At 36.8% G+C, this 18205-nt stretch overlaps 3 protein-coding genes across 6 annotated transcripts; 1 reads left to right on the forward strand and 2 right to left on the reverse strand.

Annotated features, from left to right (window-relative positions):
* Nucleotides 1–22: 22 nt before the first annotated feature.
* LOC133867213 (membrane protein of ER body-like protein) lies at nucleotides 23–12810 on the reverse strand. 4 transcript variants are annotated; one of them, XM_062303927.1, is made up of 8 exons: nucleotides 12229–12810; nucleotides 10223–10858; nucleotides 8741–8884; nucleotides 6823–7188; nucleotides 5708–6061; nucleotides 4968–5225; nucleotides 3602–3663; nucleotides 23–662 (listed from the first exon to the last, which is right to left on the reverse strand). In XM_062303927.1, exons 1-8 carry the CDS (start codon nucleotides 12653–12655, stop codon nucleotides 195–197), a joined length of 2715 nt encoding a protein of 904 aa, XP_062159911.1. In that variant the 5' UTR covers nucleotides 12656–12810; the 3' UTR covers nucleotides 23–194. The 4 variants fall into 4 exon arrangements, with proteins under 4 accessions (XP_062159911.1, XP_062159910.1, XP_062159912.1 ...); XM_062303926.1 differs by having other exon boundaries at nucleotides 5654–6061; nucleotides 12229–12809; XM_062303928.1 differs by having other exon boundaries at nucleotides 5654–6061; nucleotides 10223–10895; nucleotides 12229–12519.
* A 325-nt stretch (nucleotides 12811–13135) lies between these two features.
* On the reverse strand, nucleotides 13136–13696 carry LOC133865564 (protein RNA-directed DNA methylation 3-like). Its single transcript, XM_062301982.1, has one exon. It carries the CDS (start codon nucleotides 13694–13696, stop codon nucleotides 13136–13138), a length of 561 nt encoding a protein of 186 aa, XP_062157966.1.
* Nucleotides 13697–14992: 1296 nt separating this feature from the next.
* LOC133865566 (protein FAR-RED IMPAIRED RESPONSE 1-like) lies at nucleotides 14993–18103 on the forward strand. Its single transcript, XM_062301983.1, has 5 exons — nucleotides 14993–15098; nucleotides 15210–15861; nucleotides 15909–17430; nucleotides 17524–17637; nucleotides 18008–18103. Exons 1-5 carry the CDS (start codon nucleotides 14993–14995, stop codon nucleotides 18101–18103), a joined length of 2490 nt encoding a protein of 829 aa, XP_062157967.1.
* Nucleotides 18104–18205: the final 102 nt, after the last annotated feature.

Genomic DNA, 18205 nt, shown 5'->3' on the forward strand with positions numbered 1-18205 from the left:
TAAGTAAAAACAAAATAAAACAAAATAAAAGAACAAAAGGTGTAAAAGCCCACTTCCAACGACTTTACCCCTTTCCAACGACCAGTGCTGCTTTGACTCCTTATGACTAGCAAGCGTCTTTTGGTCAGTACAATATTAATCAATCTCCTTGACCAACTCCTTACTCTATAGCAGGATCCCATGACTTAAAATCTTCAATGAGATGCCCATGCTGGTGCTGCTTGTCTTTTCTCTGAGAAGGGCATAGTAATAACTAAATCTGACTCAAACCAACCAAACTTCTCCAGGAGCTCCTTTATTAGGTTGCCTGTTATATACGAAACTCCAGACGCCATAAGTGCCATGGTAATGTAATACATTACAGTTCTGATATAAGATTTGGGTGATTTCCGAGTGTGAGCCTTTCCAATAGCAAGTAACATAATGCATATAAGTGAAGTAGCTACAACTGCTGCAAGCTTGAATTCTCTATTGTCAATCTCGCCATACAAGACACCATAGACGACAGGAGACACTGAGCCAAAAATGAGGTATGATAAAAAAGCTCCAGTTGCATGAAGTTTGAAATTTGCTCTTCGTCCAAGTAATTCTTGATATCGATCTTCTTGCAGGTTCATTTGATTAGAAGCCCTCCCAGAAGAGTTATTTCTCAGTTCTAAAAGCTATAAGAGTGAACGTATGGCAAGTTTAAATTGGAAGATACAAAATCAATTAATGCCCAACAATAGTAATAACCAGTTAATAGACAATCTATCAGCATGGTCCATATTGTACGTAGATCATGAAAAGAGTTTCAAAACTTAGGAATTTGTGATGCAATCCGTCAATAAGCACAAGTCCTAGAAGTGTTTCTATCCTGTCTGATTATTTATTGGGACATTCTACATTCATATAGGTAATTAGTGTCACCCAAATCATATACAGAAAAAAATAATAATAATAAAGAAAATAAAAGATAAATAATTTCAACCCTAACAAGAGTTTTGAATGCATGGATTAAAAGGTCTAAAACCATAAAACGATCATGAAAATCAACCTAGAGCCAAATAGAAGTACCCCCCCCAAAGAAACCTAAGATTGAATCACATCACGTCAAAAAGCTACCAAATAAAATGACCAAGTTAACAATATTTGAAATTATTCCTTCTATTTAAGAAACAGCGATAGTGACTTACACATTGTGGGGCAATTACCCTCTCCCTTTTATGAAGGGGTACAAGAACCATCTTGGCATAAAAGTCAATCGTCCAACTGACACTTATCAAGGTTTAATTCATGGTTGTTTTGTAAAGTAGGTGGATAAATTGGGATTCTTTTTACAACTCTACCAACAACTATAATAGACGTGCATAAAAAAGAGCAAATATAAGAAAGTGTTGTTATATGAGTTAAATTAAAGAGTTATCTAGAACCTTTTCTCTTTCTTTTCTTTTTTAATTTTTCTTTCCAATTTTCTAAGGGTGAAGTTTTTGGATTGTGTGGACTGGCTTTCTTAATAACAGCGTCAGTGCAAATTAGGGAAGTTATACGCAATTTACTTGCAGTGTCCACCTAATTAACTAGAAATATTAACTGATTTTTTTCATTTAACAATAAATAAATAATAATGTTGGCTTTTAGAACTAGAAATATTGATTTCTGTCTTCTGATACCATTTGTTGGCTTCTAGAACGTAACTAGGCTTTAATACCACTTGGTTTTTAGAATCTATGCTCCGATATTGTGTTTCAGGGAGCACTTCTCTCCAACATAGTATAATATGTTAGAAGTTTTGTTGGAGCACTACTCTCCACATGTACAACACATACTCCGAGCACTTCCTCTCCTAGAGTACCTTCTTCTATTTAGCTCCTACCAGTTGGCTAGCTCTTCATGAGCGAGCCTTAAGGCATGTTTGGTACATGAATAAATTGAACAATGGTAGCTGTTACAACAGAATATCTATTTTTACACGGTAGAAGGTGAAGGACAGGGCTTACGAGCTAAGTATGTTAACTCAATAAGATTTGGAATCTACTAGAGAAACAATTGGACTCCCCTAGGAAAATATTGGGAAAACTCTCAAAGATAAATTTTAAACAAATAATTATAACTGATAACAAAATAATATGAAGTCCAAAACATGACTTTGTATAGACTACAATTCCTAATTCCAAGATTACTAGAACTCCAGTCCTTATGGAGAGGACTAGTAAAAACTCCTAATTCTTAATGAACGAAGCAAGGACTCCAAATCATGAATGAGCAAAGATTCCTGAATAAAGAACCTTATTTATGACTCCTAAGAATAAAAACTAACCAAAACTCTATTTCCTCCTAACAAGAAAACTTAATACTTTTTAAAATAAAGAAAGAAAATACATCAAATACTAAAAAGAAAACCCTAACTGCCATGTTGTCTATCGAACTTTTTCCACTCAATTCCAGCCACATGAGCATGGCCTAAATTCACCCCAAAATGTTTTATATCATATTTCTATTCATATGTTTGATTGTAAAACTGAAATAGAACTCCAATTCAAACTCGTTTTTAACTCAATCACTCTACACAATTAATCAAAGGTATTTGATTCTTGGCCAAGTTCTGTCCAGACCAGCAAGCACCTCACCATCAGCGTGTTCCACTATGAAGCATATGTTTTTTGACAGCATCTTATCCTTCTCCATCATCCTTATCTTCAAGGATATCTCGACCAGCATTTCATTTCAAACTGGCTGGATGAGGTCAATCTAGCATTGTTGGATCGAGCCTAGAAGAGGGTCTTGGGCTGTTGGTTCTTTTATTTAAGGATCAATATTTTGCCTTGCCATTTTCTGACAATGATGAGGACTAAAACTGGTTGAGCAGGACCTCCTAAGGCTGGAACATACACGGCCTAATGTAGTTGTCCCTGGCAATAAGGTGGTGGTCATTCGGTGAAAGAAATTGAAGATGGAATGACCACTCCTTAAAAAAGGGATCTGACATTAATTTTTTTTTTTTTTTATTTCTTTTGATTTATTTAAAAACTATTTGAGGGATTATAGAATAACAATCAAACCTTTCTAAGAAGGAACGACCACTCCTTAACAAAGAGGAATATTTATTATAGGGTAATAGCTATTCCTTGTAATTAACCTTACAAAACAGATGAATGAATAATCTGTGGAATAGCTATCCATTACGGGATCTATTCTGCAAATTAACAAAATATGCCTTTCGTTTGGCTCACTTTACACATGCTTTGAGCACATTTTTGTAGGAATGTGTGCCGATATATGCAACTGACTTGTAGATCTCTAGATTTATCTGGCTCCATGCAGCATCTAGGTTTTTTTCTAGAATGGATACTTTTAGCACAAGGAATCTTACAGGATTTGTACAACCCCAAGAATAGGTGACATCATTAACTTGTTTGACTGCCTATCTAATTTTTTCTTAAAATATTATTTTCCCCATTCAAAGCATTATTCATGTGCTGGTCTATAGAATATTCAAGAGCCAGCTTTCATGCTCCTCTTGCAATGAACATTAGCAACTTCAATAACAAAAAGTAATTTAAATGCATAGTGTATAACATTATACTCATTATTGAGAAGTGGAACATGGGAATATACTCACATTATGACCAATGATGAAAAGTCCGCTAATCAAATTTGCCAATCCCATTGCAAAAACAATTACTGCATTAAAACAATACCAACAAATTTGTAACTTGATGTCACTGACCAAAATGTAAATTTCTACATAATTACTAACATAAAGTAGCCCTAGAATCAACAAATTCCGTAAGGTTCATGGAATCAATGATCATATACAATAGGCCAGGAAGTCAAAGAAAATGATACCTCCAACTTAAAAGTAAAAATAAAAATAAAAAAATTATCAAATTATCATTAAGAAAAAACCAATCACATACAGTATGTTTTTTAAAGGACTAGAACCTAAAATATACTTGACCCTTTCACAGATATCGAAACTACACAAGGTTTCAAATTGTGTAACACAGGAGCATAACATGATATTCCATCAAGTTCACAGGGTGCTGTATTAAACACGTCAAGATTCATCACTACAAAAAGGATAATGTTAATCCCACCATTAAATACTTCATTTATGAATTTCATAGTAACAAAAATACATGTCCTACCGAGACAGGGAATTTATACTTGCTATCCTCTTGCCTAGCACGCAAAAATTTACAAATGCAGAAAAGATGATTCATTTGAATCGACATGAGAGTCCAACTACACCCTAGGTTGCCTAAATTGTTGACAAGTGGCATTTTAGGGTGGTTAAAATGGTGACAGTGGCAAGCTCCTGTGGCTAAGTTATAATTATTCATGGTATAATAATGATAAGGATTAAATGATAAAAGAATATCAAATCATTAATAAATTTATTATTATAACGCTTATATAAGTTAACATGCCAATAATATAATTAGTTAAAATAATATACATGCAACAATATATATTATTCAACAAAATAATATGTGTGAATGTAATATAGCTTTAATATAAAAGTATAGGTTAAATTTTAACAGTCGAATCTTTTTATAAGCAAAAGCATTATTCTAATATATTACACACATAGTGTAATATATATATATATATATTATTGATAAGTAAGCATAGCGTGGGTTATAGGCTAGTATACTGATAAGTGAGGTACTTTTATTTATGTTACACACACAGACCTTTTTCTAACATTATATATATGTATAAGGATGCAACATCATGAGTCAAATTCCCAAAATTTAATCTGTAAAAGGTTTCAGATAAGCCATTATGGTCAATTACAGGAAGGAACTCAATCATAACGTACCTAAAGGAAAACATTTTACAAGCATCTTCAACCACATGAAAGATTAAAATTCATGTGTAACAGAACTAATTTTAGTAATTCAATCAATTGATCTTGTACTTCAGAAAAGTAACCCAAAAAGGATTGGGAGGGGGCTGGGGAGCGGGGGTAAAACACTTACTAGGGGCAGCACCAGCACCAGCTGCAGATAACACAATACCTAGACTTGTGATTGATTCAATTAAACCACCATAGACGATGCTTTTTAAAATATCCCATTCATGGGCTTCACCAACTTCTCTACCTATTTGTTCGCCCACAATCATCGGACTCCCACTTTGATGCAACATCTCAGCTCCTACTGGAGCAACGGTATTTTGTGCGCTCTGAGACGCTGCAGGTTCAGCTGGCTCTACTTCAATCACTATCACGTTCTCCCCTGCATAATAAATACTTCAATCGCACAAGAAGCTAGCAAGAGAGACTTGCTGTAGGAACATAATTTGCAATAAGGGTAAATTTCAACTACGCATTAGAGTAAATAATAAACATAAGTATACGTACGTGAAGCATTGAAAATTAAAAGAAGAGTTTCAAAAAAAAAAAAAAAAAAATATCAAGCAGAACCCCCAGCACAACCAGGGATTGGTCACCCATGGCAGGCTAAAGAAACATTCGAAGCACAAAAAATCTGGCACTGAAAGATAAAACCTAAACACATTTGCTTGTATTATTCATTTATAATTCAAAAATGATATGCATTAGTGTGATGAAATGATAACTTAAGAAATGAAAATCATAAGACATATTATTTCGACAATTGTAAGGTAGTCTACATATTAGTTTCATACAAAGTCTTGCAACTACCTGACTCGTGCTTTTTGACAGTGTAATCTAATTTCTCTATGACATTGCTTTCACCTTTCTGCAGCAGTGTGGCTCCTTGTGTTGATGAAACTACAGTATCTATTCCAATTTCGTGGAGTTCAGTAGTTGCATCATTTTTATGTACTTCATTCCTAAATGATTGACAAGGTGACAGAACACCCTGTACCAATGAAGCATGACAGTTTTGTGCAATATTGGATTTATGGTCTCTCTCTTTCTGTGATTGCTCAGGCGTCAGCAACCAAGGAATTGAATGAACAAGAAACTCCTCTCCACCTTTTTGAGGATTTAGAGAGGCATCTTCAGCAGGTTTTCCAGAGTTAACAAGCGTCGTGCTAGCAACTAGTATTGCTGGATGGTCTCTTCTGAGCTGGGGTGGCATATTGTCTAAAATTGCAGGCAAAAAGTAATAAGCATGGTGAAGTCCATGTTTTCACATCAAAAAAGGGAGAAACAAATAATAATATAAAGTAGATCTGGCTGTAAAAGTGGAGGCCATACAGGCCCCAAAAAAAGGTTTGCAACATGAACCTATTAAAAATAGGCTTCTGCATTTGGTATCGATACCCACTAAGGTATTGCCCAAAACCCTCTGAAGTGTCATAGAGATCTATCAAGTGTTATATTCATAAGAATATAAACCTCCACATATGAGTACATGCATGCATGTGCGCGCACATGAACTTTGTTCTTAATTATCTTCACCATAACTATTTTCTTCTATAATAATTTGAGGAGAGGGAGAATGAGGCCCATATCCTAAGTCCACCCCAAAAAGAGTATTCTAACTCCTAGGGTAACTCAGGCACTTATAAACCATCTCTCTGTCCTCCCTCCTTAGCTATATGTGATTCACCTATGGGATCTGATGGGCTCTTCTAATTTGAGGAGAGGTAGGAGTCAGAGCACTCCTCAGGTATGGGTGGGCTAAGGATTTCTATGTAGTATAATTAATGAAAAACACCAGAAGCATATAGCATCATCTCATTGAAATTTCAGAAAACAATGCAGTTGTATTACAATGTGATGATAAGTGTGCATCTTTTGTTAGATCGGATATGTTGTAAAAAATTATGAATCAAAAAATTGGAATAATCTTTTCCCAAAAATTTAGGGGCTCTTGGTTTATCCCTAAATCTCATGCATACCTGTTTTGCTTTTCTGTATTGAATCATCTAATTTTACTTCGACAGTAGTCGACAAATTTCCAAGTAGTATGTCTTCTGGTGTTGACGAATCTACAACGTCCTTTCCAACTTCCCACAATTCAGTTGCCACATCATCTGCAAGCCCTACGCCACAGGATGATTGGACACGTGATGAAGCACCTTCAGATGACGAAGCACCTTCAGATGACGAAGCAAGACGTTTCTGATCACCTAGTGGTTCATTCCCCAATGCCACATTGGATCTGTGGTCTATTTTTATCTGCGATTCCTCATGTATCAAGGACTCCCCAGCTGAAGGAATCAGAGACTTCAGCCCACCTTGCTGAGACTTAATGTTGTTACCTTCTGCAAGGTAAGGATCAATAATACCGATTTATCAAGCTAAACAATTTATAAGCCTTGCATGTGATGAGGCAAGTCCTGGGAAACACCAGGACTTCAACTGAAGATTTAACAAACAAATAGACACTAAAACCACGTTGGAAAGCCAATTATTTCAAAAGGATATCGATCAAATTAAATAACTTATATAACACAAACACATAAACTAGAATCACTTTAAGGCATTTTACATAAAATCTCAGTGTGAATCATCTCAACTACATCTCATTCAAGAGAATTTCTGATGCAATGCGGTTTTCAATCAGATCAGATTTAATAAAAGGGGCATATCTCATGATTTTGACATCAGATGGGGGCATACTTGGTTGCGTTGGAAAGCTCATTCAGAGGACTACAAAGTCATGTTTCATAAAGTTTTTCTACTTTCAATGTTTACTAGGCCAAAACAAACTGTAAAGAGATTACTGAAAAGCTGAACAGAATAGCTCCTTTTGGGTATTCTAGGTATATAAGCTTTTGGGTACCCTCTGCTTGCAAGCTGGTTTTCAAAGGTTAAGTTCTACTTGAAGTTTGATCACAGAACACATGCCTCCAATAATTAAAATTTCAGCATTTAATTAAAAAATTATAAAGTGGCACAATATCAACCAGCAACCATAGCTTCAACAGTTGCTATTGATCAAACTCTATTGTAGATGTATACTAAGAAATTTAGAGTATCTGGATCCATTAATAGTCAACTCAAGTTTCCTTTGTGCACAATGAGTATATAGACTATTAAACCTACCTAAACTAAATGACAAACTAACTTAATTTCCCAATAGGACTAGTTACCTAAATAGGAAATCGGAAACCTATAAGAAATTAAACTAAGCTAGGGGTCACATAAAACCTAGCTATTCACTAAATTAGATGCACCTAAACCTGTAGAATGGAACTATATATGGCCTTCAAGTGCTTTGGAGGGAACTTCACTCTGATGGCAAATTTCGGGACGTGGGACAACACTAGATAGCTTTTAGCTCACTCAAAACTTGTAATGAAAGTGGACCAGGCTAAACTTGCAGTCTAAACCTTTCAAAAAACATATGGGCCTTTCCAGGCCAGCTTGGGTCTAGCTATAAGGCATTTCCCCCCTACTGTGGCTGGCCAATCTTGCGTATTAATAGGCCACGTACAACTTGAAACTTTTGCTATTGTTGCAGGGATCAAAATTGACTGTAATTTCGGCCCGGATTGCAACTTATCCCTTGTAATTGTGAGAGGTTTTTTATGGACCGTGACCTCTCACAATTTCAATTTAAAACAAGCACACATAAGTAATGGACTTGGAGAGAAACAGCCTTATAATTACATAGCAGTTAAAAGCATAGAAAAGATTAATTGGAGCTTTCAATTGAAGCATCAAGCAACTTTTCTAAATTTTCAGTTCAAGAAGTAATGAAAGCTTTTCTTTTGCAATGCAAACCAGCAAAATTTTAAATAAAAATCGGTCTGTCATGAAAATGATCGTTGCCAAAATGAGTTGAATGTACAGGACTGCACAATACACTACCTTGCTCAGTGGTCATTTCCCCCTTATTTGATGCAAAAAGGGAGAAGAACCAATTTGTGCTGGATGTAGCTATCTTTTGAGGATTCTGCATATTTTCCTTCACATGGCTATCTCGAAAATTTTGAAACAGATTAAAGCCATCCCCTGCTAATATATTAACGAAATTGTGAAGCTTGCAAAACAGTAATAAGGCTTTGACAGTACACAGCATTCAAGTAATGCTGAAATAGGAAACTTCATTCTATGCCAACTACAAGTTGTTGAATTAGGAAACTTCAGTCTCTGCCAAAGTCATACATGGAAACTCATCAGGATAATAATTTCCTATTTCAAAAGCATCTCAAAACATAAACCATTTGCCTAATAGGTAGCATGACATGCACATGCGCACACACCTCAACCTTGGGAACTAGAGGAGCATGCCTCTTTGAAATTTCTACATAGATTACTACATCAAAGAGATTTCAAACTCCTCCCTTCTGCTCTTTTATTTTTTTTAATGTTACTACTAGTTTACTGATTCAGTTTGCAGATATTGAGAAAATGCACAACTGGAAAGAAGTACACCAATGGGCTTAAAAGGACCTAGAAAATGGTACAATTTACATGAATAGCGTCAGATACATACATTCATATTGACACTCATTCTTGTGCACCACACTCATTTTGCCTCAAATATACTTTATATTGGTAAATTGCATTTTTCCCACTATAAACTATAGGATCAATTGCAATGTCCCCATAAACTATTATTATTACAAAATTGGAGAAATTTTAACCGTGGGGAACATTGCAAGTAATCACGGGGTTTAGGAAGTTGATTGCTCAAATCTAAGTTTTAGAGAAAACATTACAAATGAACTTATGATTTAAGGTGGGAAAATGCAATTTGCCCTAAAATTGCGGAGTTTCTGTGTCACTTAGCATACGTGATTCTAACCTGTTGAAGAAAAGATTTCAGGCTTGAGAAAAATTTATCAATCACAAGGTAGGAAGAGTTTTCAGTTTGGGTACCAGCATTTGAGCTTGCTTAATGGGCCAGTGCCATCTCACAGTTTCCTTCATACTACTAGGCGCTAGTACCCAGATTCCTTTCTAATATCACCATCTCTACCATCCCATTTTAGGAAAAATACAGATTCATACACTTCCACAAATTGAATTCGTTAAATGGACAGTAGACACATACTCTCACAGATAACTGCTTCTATGGTCCCTTTTGACGGCCAAATGATATTAAAACTCAAAAGTAATGTTATTACCAGACAAAACATAGTTGATGCTCGTTATATAGTATCATGATTTGCTGGTGCTATAGCGTATTGAAGTTAATTGATCTCCATAAGTTTCAATCCTACATAAATAAAGCATGTTGGGGATTTAATATCATCATCCTTACAGATAACCACTGTTCTAAAGTTAATATCAAACTCTGCATTTTGGTACAAATAAAGTTTTTCACAGAGATAGGGTAAATATTACCTGAAGGAATAAAAATGGTGAAACACGATAAACATCTGAATATATCCACTTCTCTATCAGCACTGTAACCTTCATCTGCATTTGTTGGGCTACCACTTGAAAAAATATTATTGATATCATCACCTTGATCGGATGCAGTTGCAGGATTAGTAACCAACTCGGTGCCCAGTGGCATTTCATATTTATCATGCTTTGTTTTAAGGCGCGAATTTTGAACTTTCCTTTTTCTTTTACGAAGGATAATCCTTCTGGTAATACAAGAATTACAATTAGGACAGTACAAATCATGTGTCTCTTGCCTCTCTAATACTGCCTGAACATCTAAATCTATCACTTGCCCGTTAATTTTTTCGGTTAAGTCAACACCTACTTCAACTCTAGCTTCATTGTTAATAAGTTTAACACTTGTACTTTGTACTTCAGAGGACTTCTCTACAGGTAATAGACGCAAGCCAGAGAGGGTGCGATCCTCCAAATTTTCTCCATAGTGTGAATTGACTTCAGTTCCTGGACTCTTTGGAATGTCAGAGTCTTCTACTGTGGAATATAATTCTTCATCACCCAATTTTGTCCCGAAAACAGAACATTCATGACCAATGTTTCTGATTCCAGAAAATTCATGAGTTGGATCAGTACCTGGTAGCATGCAGTAGATCAGCATTTCATTGCCAAACTGTTCAGCACAATTGAATTCAAACAATCATATATATAAAAAAAATAAAAAAATAAAAATAAATAAAAATCAAAAATCAAATCAACTCAAGAGCCTCAATCAAATTGGGGTCAGCTTTATGGGTAGGCACCAACTAATTGGGATCAACCACATGTAAACTTTATACCAAGAATATTAAAAGGAATCTGTCAAACTTGAAAACTCTTGGGGGATTAAATAAAATTAGGTAATAATTAATTTGAGAAATTTGCAAACTCACAAAAAGAAAAAGTAATAGCAGTTACCATCCTAGATTTAGTAAAGCTGAATTTCTACATTTTCATATTAAACTCTTGTGCTTAAAACGTATATGTCAGTCACAGAGTGATATGTGGAAGTTATCCATATAAAACACAGGTATTTAATAAATTTTATTGCAGGCAGTAACAAAAGGAAAACTAATGATTTTCCTGCATCTAGCAATTTTTCTAAATTTTTAGTTAAAAGTGCTTTATCGAACATATAATTAAGACAAGAAGTAAATTATCCAGACAGAGACACTGGAAACTTTAATACTGACATAACTACTTTTCTGGCCACTGCTAAACTTTTATGTTCATGAAACAATATAGTACTGGCCATTTCAGTACCTGCATTAACGAAACACGGTCCAAGTCGATCTAATTATGGGGGAGGCAAAGCACCACCCAGGCATTGTAGCCAATGTTAGGTGATTCATAATTTCATATGCACTAGTTTTAATTGAATAAAATGATAGGATCCGAACGATGCTAACATATAGAATCTCTACCATATTAATGATGATGTGAAAAGTTAGCTAAACAAGGTATGCGGCCTCATCTTGCTATCTCGTATAAGTCAAGGAAGCAATCAGCTGCACCAATAAAAATGATTATTTCGTATCAATCAAGAAAGTTATCCAGCTTAACTGTTAGAATATATATTTTCCATATTAAGTTTGATACAAAAATATTCTCTATATTTGATTTTATTTTTTTTGGCAGATAAAATATTCTCTATTTAAGTTTGATTGTAAGTATTCTCCTACCTATCACAATTATTCTATAGATATAGACCTTTCTATTGTAAACATTAATCAAATTAATAAGAGCATAATGTAACATTTGAGCTAGGACGGTCGAGGTAGGTATTAACACTGAAACGCCCTAAAATTAATTCTTTCTGCCTTTTCTCTCTCTGCTTCCGCTTTCCTCTCATATTTTTATATTCCTCGTAAGTTTCTACATTAGCAAGTTATGAAGTAGCAGAAGACTGAGAAACTAAGAAGTAAGAGGCAAATAGTTGCTTCAATTTGGAAGAACGGTGTGTATACCTTGGCCATTGTCAAAGTAAACGCTGTTGTCTGACTTGGTAACCTTCCCATTTTCCCGTGCTCCATGAAACTCTGTAAACGCTTCGGACGCTGCTGGGTGATCATATTCATTATCAACTTCCTCACTGATGCTGTTATCATCAGCATCTTCTTGGTCAGTATCTTCTGCTTGTTCTTTAAAGCTAAGAGTTGCAGATCCAGCTCTGCTCGCAGTCATGGACTGAATACTACTACCAGCATCAGTGATACTACTACTATTACTTCTACTACCACTGCCACTACCAGTAGATGGTGATATAATATCAGTAGTAGCAGCGTTGTTGTTGAGGCGATGCCGGCGGGATTGCCTTGGTTGCAAATTCGCATCGTCCGCCTCTTCCTCCACCTGCCATTGGTACTCTTTGTGTTGTTTCTGGGGTTGCTCCATTGTTGCTCAGAGGCAGATAGAGACGGAGAGAAATGAACGCATCTTGGCTCTCGATCTTGGCAACGGCACCAAATTTCATAATTAAAAATAATCACTCTGACGGTTGGCGTCCATTTATTACTAGGATAAACAACGACAAACTAGCGTCATATCATACAATAGGCATAGGGAATACCGGAATATCATCCCACGGAGTATTATTTCTAAATTAATTTTTTGGGGACTGATCCCTGCACGTGCACAAATTGGGCAGAGAGTTTTTCCCTAATTTTTTATGACAATCACGGAACCTTCGCCAGTAATTGGTGATTCACATATTTTTTTACAGAGTAATGATAGGCAGGGGCCATCCTGCCGGCCCCTGCCCGGCCCTTTCCTACGTGGAAAGGGCCATGCCAGTTTAATATATATTTTTTTTTTTTTGGAAAAAAAAAAATTAAAAAAAAAAATTCAAATTTTGAAAACAAATGGTCGATATACTCATCTATTCATTTTCGCACTTTTCAGTTTCAGACCTTCCCCCCCCCCATTTTTTCCCTCCCTCTCTCCATCTTCGGCCATTTTCTTCCCACCACTGACCGAGAAGAACGACCCGCCACCGCCGTTCTCCACGCACGACCCGGCCGCACCGTTCTCCACCTCCGGCCATTTTCTTCCCACCATCGACCGCGAAGAACGACCCGCCACCCGCACCGTTCTCCACCTCCGGCCATTTTCTTCCCACCATCGACCGCAAAGAACGACCCGCCACCGCCGGCCGCACCGTTCTCCACCTCCGGCCATTTTCTTCCCACCATCGACCGCGAAGAACGACCCGCCACCGCCGTTCTCCACGCACGACCCTTCACCGCCGTTCTCCACGCACGGCCCGCCACCGTCATTCTTCCAGTTCCGACGAGGTCCCCCACCGTCATTCTTCCGGTGCCGACGAGGTCCCCCACCGTCGTTCTCCATCTTCGGCCAAAGCCCACCCACCGGCCGTCTTCCAGTGGCGGCCCTCTTCCATCTCCACCTCCGGCCAAAAAGAGCAGGTTCGCCCATTTTCTTTTAGGTTAATCTGCTCTCCTTTTCTGTTGCTTTGTTCATGTGAATTGCTCGTGTGTGAAATCTTATAGGAGATTTGTGTGTTGATTGCTCCATCTTCTATTCCATCTTTTTTTGATTTCTGATTTATGGATTTAGCTTGTGTTATAGTGCTTGTAGATTAGCTTCTCACTAGACCACACTGCAACAATAATGAATTGACTCCATTATTTAAAATGAATCATGTAAACTGTGCTGCTACTCTCCTGATGGGATGCAGTAGTGGTTCTTTGACACTGAATGGGTGTTACATTCCACAAGGTACTCCACTATCCTATCTGCTAGCTGGTTCTCCTGTCATTGTTGCCAATCTATGGGAAGTGACAGACAAGGATATTGACCGATTTGGAAAGGCCATGCTTGATGCTTGGTTGAGAGAAAGATCCAATCCTTTGGGTTGTGCCCAGTGCAATTTAGTAGCGGAAGAATTTGAGGCCATGACCATAGGTGGAATCTGGTGGTTCATCTGTGTAATCTTTATTTTATTTTATAAGTTGCAATCTTTATTTCCCTTGTATTTTATGTATCTCTTACTCCTTTCTTCACGTCATGTTGTGCTATTGATTATCATTTTTATGGAATATTGAATTTATAACAGCCACATTCAAATCGTCTTAATTGTAACATGTTGGTAATTCTTTTTCTTTTGTTGCACTGATTACTCATAGAAAGTGTTGATGGGTTATTTCTGATGGTATTGGTTTGTCTTCGGTTTGTTTTGGTAGCGTTAAGAAAATAAATGCGGGGAAAGGGGTAAGTTGCAATTAAAGAGTTTGGGGTTAATTTGTTGCAGTAGTTGTAGTCTTCTGTAGTTTCCTTTGCAAAAGAAAAAATGCTATGGTGAATGATTTTTTTTGTTGCTAGTTTGGTTCTGGTGGTGGTAAGAACAGAAATGAGGGGATGGGGCCGGGAAAGTTGCAACTGAAGTTGTAGTGTCTATATGCTCTGTTCTCTGCTCTTGTTCTGAATGAAAATGTTCTGTTGGTTTTGTAATTGTGTGATGTATTTGAGTTTTGTATGGTTGTTGTTGGTGTTGCTTTGGGATGGTGATAATTTTTTTTTTTTTTTTGGGGGGGGGGGGGGTTAAACTGTTAGAAAAACGGATTGGAAAAGTAATTCTTAGAAACAATTTGGAGTAATTATGTTGCATTTTCTGTAACATTGAAATTAGGAACCAATTTGTGCTGTGTTTGAATTGGGGAACTAAATGATAATGCATTGATATGAATCTTTATTTGTTACAGAAATTTTTAAATGGATTTATCACAATTGGACTTGATTTCACAACACGAAGATGATTGTTCATTGACACATATTGAACTTGATAATGTTGTGCCCATCGAAATGGACCCTCAAAATGGTATGTTGGACACTTCATGCTTACCTTTAATTTTTGTAACATAATAAATGTTATTATTTATAGTTGGGTTCTTTACACCATATTTATTTATTTCTTTTCATTTTGTGATAGATGGAAATGAAATTGTTGCTAATGAACAATTGAATGATGGTGTGGATAATTGTCGGTCCAAGGCCAAACTCATAGATGGAGATAAAGTTGTTGAGGAGCCTAAGAGCGGTATGCTATTTGGCTCCATAGAGGAAGTCGTTAACTATTATAGGAATTATGGAAAGCAAGCGGGCTTTGGTGTGACACAAAAGAAGAAGAAAAAGTATGAAAATGGAGATGTACACTACATCAGTCTGACATGTGCTCGCGGAGGCAAAGCATCATCCAGTTCAAGTAATAACCTGTGCAAGGCTAGCAAAACAAGCAAAACGGGGTGTCAGGCTACTTTGAATGCAACGTTAGTGGATACATCGTGGTATGTGACAAATGTAAATCTAGGGCATAATCACGACTTAAGCCCAGGTAAAGCGAGATACTTTCGGTGCAACAAGAAGTTGGATCCTGCTACGAAGAGAAAGCTTGATATAGATGATAGAGCTGGAATCCGCACCAATAAAATTTATAACGCACTAGCCGTTGAAGCGGGGGGTTATGAGAATCTTACATTTGGAGAGAGAGAGAGTGTCGCAATTATATTGCGAACTCAAGACGCCTTCGCCTTGGTACAGGAGGTGCCGCAGCACTTCGTGACTATTTCAATAGAATGCGGAAAGTAAATGATGATTTTTATTTTGATATAGATGTGGATGATGAGTGTAGGCTGAGAAATGTTTTTTGGGCTGATGCAAGAAGTAGGACATCATATGAAGAATTTGGTGATGTGGTTACATTTGACACAACATACTTAACCAACAAATACGAAATGCCATTTGCTCCTTTTGTGGGAGTAAACCATCATGGTCAATCAATTCTTTTAGGGGCGGCATTAATTTCAAGTGAGGATACGGAGTCATTTGTTTGGTTGTTTGAGGCATGGTTGAAATGCATGAAGGGCCGTGCGCCAAGGGCAATTATTACAGATCAAGATAGGGCCATGAAAAATGTTATTAAGAAGGTGTTTCTGAATGCTCGTCATAGATTTTGTTTATGGCATATACTGAAAAAACTTCCGGAAAAGTTTGGATCACATTCACAATACTATGCCATTAAGAGTGCCATAAGAAATTGTGTGTATAATTCTCATACATGTGACGAGTTTGATGCATGTTGGCAGAGTATGCTTGAGTGTTATAATTTAGAGGAGAATGCATGGCTGCGTGGTTTATACAGTGAAAGGACTTTTTGGGTACCAACATATTTGAATGATGTATTTTGGGCCGGCATGACTACCACACAACGTAGTGAGAGTATGAATGCCTTTTTTGATGGTTATGTGCAATCGTCCACCTCATTGAAGGAATTTGTGGATCAATACGATAACGCTTTGCGCAGGAAGGTTGAGGTTGAGAATGTTGCTGATTTCGATTCCTTCAATACCACCATTTCATGTGTGAGCCATTGGCCCTTTGAGAAGCAATTCCAAAAAATTTACACCCATGCAAAGTTTAGAGAAGTTCAGAAGGAGATTTCATCGATTATGTATTGTGGTTCTTCTCTTTTAAAAAGTGAATGTGGAATTCGTACCTATCAGGTGATCGAACAGGTAGAAATTAATGAATCCTATAGGAAAAAAATCGTTTTTAATGTTTGCTACAATGGCCCTGTATGTGAAGTGAATTGTAGTTGCCGTTTGTTTGAATCAAGAGGAATTTTGTGCAAACATGCCATATCCGTGTTGACTACATTTGAAGATGTGGATTTGTTGCCCGAAAAGTATTTTCTAAATCGATGGAGGAAGGATTTGAAGCGGCCATATAAGTTAATCAAGAGTAGTTATGATCCTTTGAGTGGCAACCCTACTGCAGATCGATATGCTGAACTGAGCAACAATGTGCTGAAGTTGGCCGCTATTGCAGCACCAAACGTGGACCATTGCATGGAATTGCAAAAGTATGTTGATATGCTAATTAAGAAATTTAGCGGTCCAAGCTGTGAACAAAGTCAACCTTCCCAATCACTCCCAAGTGCAAAAGATCTCCCAAGTGCACCTATGATCGATAATGGAGCCATGGATTGTATGGAGGTGGAGGTGTGTAGTCCTCTTGTGGCTCGAACTAAAGGCGCGCGACCATCAATCAGAAAAGTGTCTGTGGTTGAAAAAGTGGTGGCAAAAAAGTCGTCAAAAGGAGGAAATAAGAAACAGAGCAACACAAATCCCGAGCAGCGAAGGAAAAGAAAGAAGGTATTCAACTATTCAAAAGTCGTTGTATGTGTACTTATTGATGTGTAATTTTAATATTAATGTTAACATTTTTGAATATTTTATTTTTTGAAGACATGCCAAAGATCGCTAGTAGATGAACTGGACACAAGTGAAGATCCGTTGCTTTTTTCAACTGATGTGCAGCATGACCAAGTGATTGAAACACAACATAGTGTACTTACACAGGTACTGAAAGGAGGGGAAAAAAAGTTCATATACGTGCATTTGATTCATACATGTTGATTAATAGTTTAATTTCATATATATTAATCGTTCGATGTATTTGTTTCAGACGTTTGGGAATTCACAATCGTCATGTATTTTCGAAGGAGATTCTATATACTTGTCGTAAGTGGTAAGGTCTTTTTGATTAAAAAAGTATATCACATTCTCTGACTAGGAAACTGTTTCCCATTATATTCTTTTCCTGCTTACCCATGTTGGTAGCACATTATTACAGGATGAACATTGTACAGAGGCCTTGCATTGTAGTTGAATGGATTCATGGTGTTTTAGTTGTCGTGTTATATTCAAATTTTTCTGTTGGACTTGTAAGGTTAAGACTGCTCAGCTTTTTGTTGATACTTTGCATATCCCAAATTTGAAATTTTACAAGTTTGGACTTGCAAATTTTATGAGACCATGCATCTGAGTAGGCCTGAAGTTATTTATAATTACATTCAAATTTTCTATGATTGACTTCTGAGCTTGAATTGCCCTTGGCACGGGTTCTCTGAGTCATTTGCCACAGGAG

Source organism: Alnus glutinosa, chromosome 4, assembly GCF_958979055.1.
Source record: "Alnus glutinosa chromosome 4, dhAlnGlut1.1, whole genome shotgun sequence".
Lineage (NCBI taxonomy): Eukaryota > Viridiplantae > Streptophyta > Magnoliopsida > Fagales > Betulaceae > Alnus > Alnus glutinosa.

Coding starts and splice junctions, on each gene's coding strand:
- LOC133867213 (XM_062303926.1), bottom strand. CDS start 12,655: ATGGAGCAACCCCAGAAACAACACAAAGAGTACCAATGGCAGGTGGAG. Junction 7,189..8,740: donor GGAAATGACCACTGAGCAAG/GTAGTGTATTGT, acceptor CTTACCTTGCAG/AAGGTAACAACATTAAGTCT. Junction 5,226..5,653: donor TGTCAAAAAGCACGAGTCAG/GTAGTTGCAAGA, acceptor TTTATTATGCAG/GGGAGAACGTGATAGTGATT.
- LOC133865564 (XM_062301982.1), bottom strand. CDS start 13,696: ATGGGCGAACCTGCTCTTTTTGGCCGGAGGTGGAGATGGAAGAGGGCC.
- LOC133865566 (XM_062301983.1), top strand. CDS start 14,993: ATGGATTTATCACAATTGGACTTGATTTCACAACACGAAGATGATTGT. Junction 15,862..15,908: donor ATTTCAATAGAATGCGGAAA/GTAAATGATGAT, acceptor TGATGAGTGTAG/GCTGAGAAATGTTTTTTGGG. Junction 17,431..17,523: donor AGCGAAGGAAAAGAAAGAAG/GTATTCAACTAT, acceptor TATTTTTTGAAG/ACATGCCAAAGATCGCTAGT.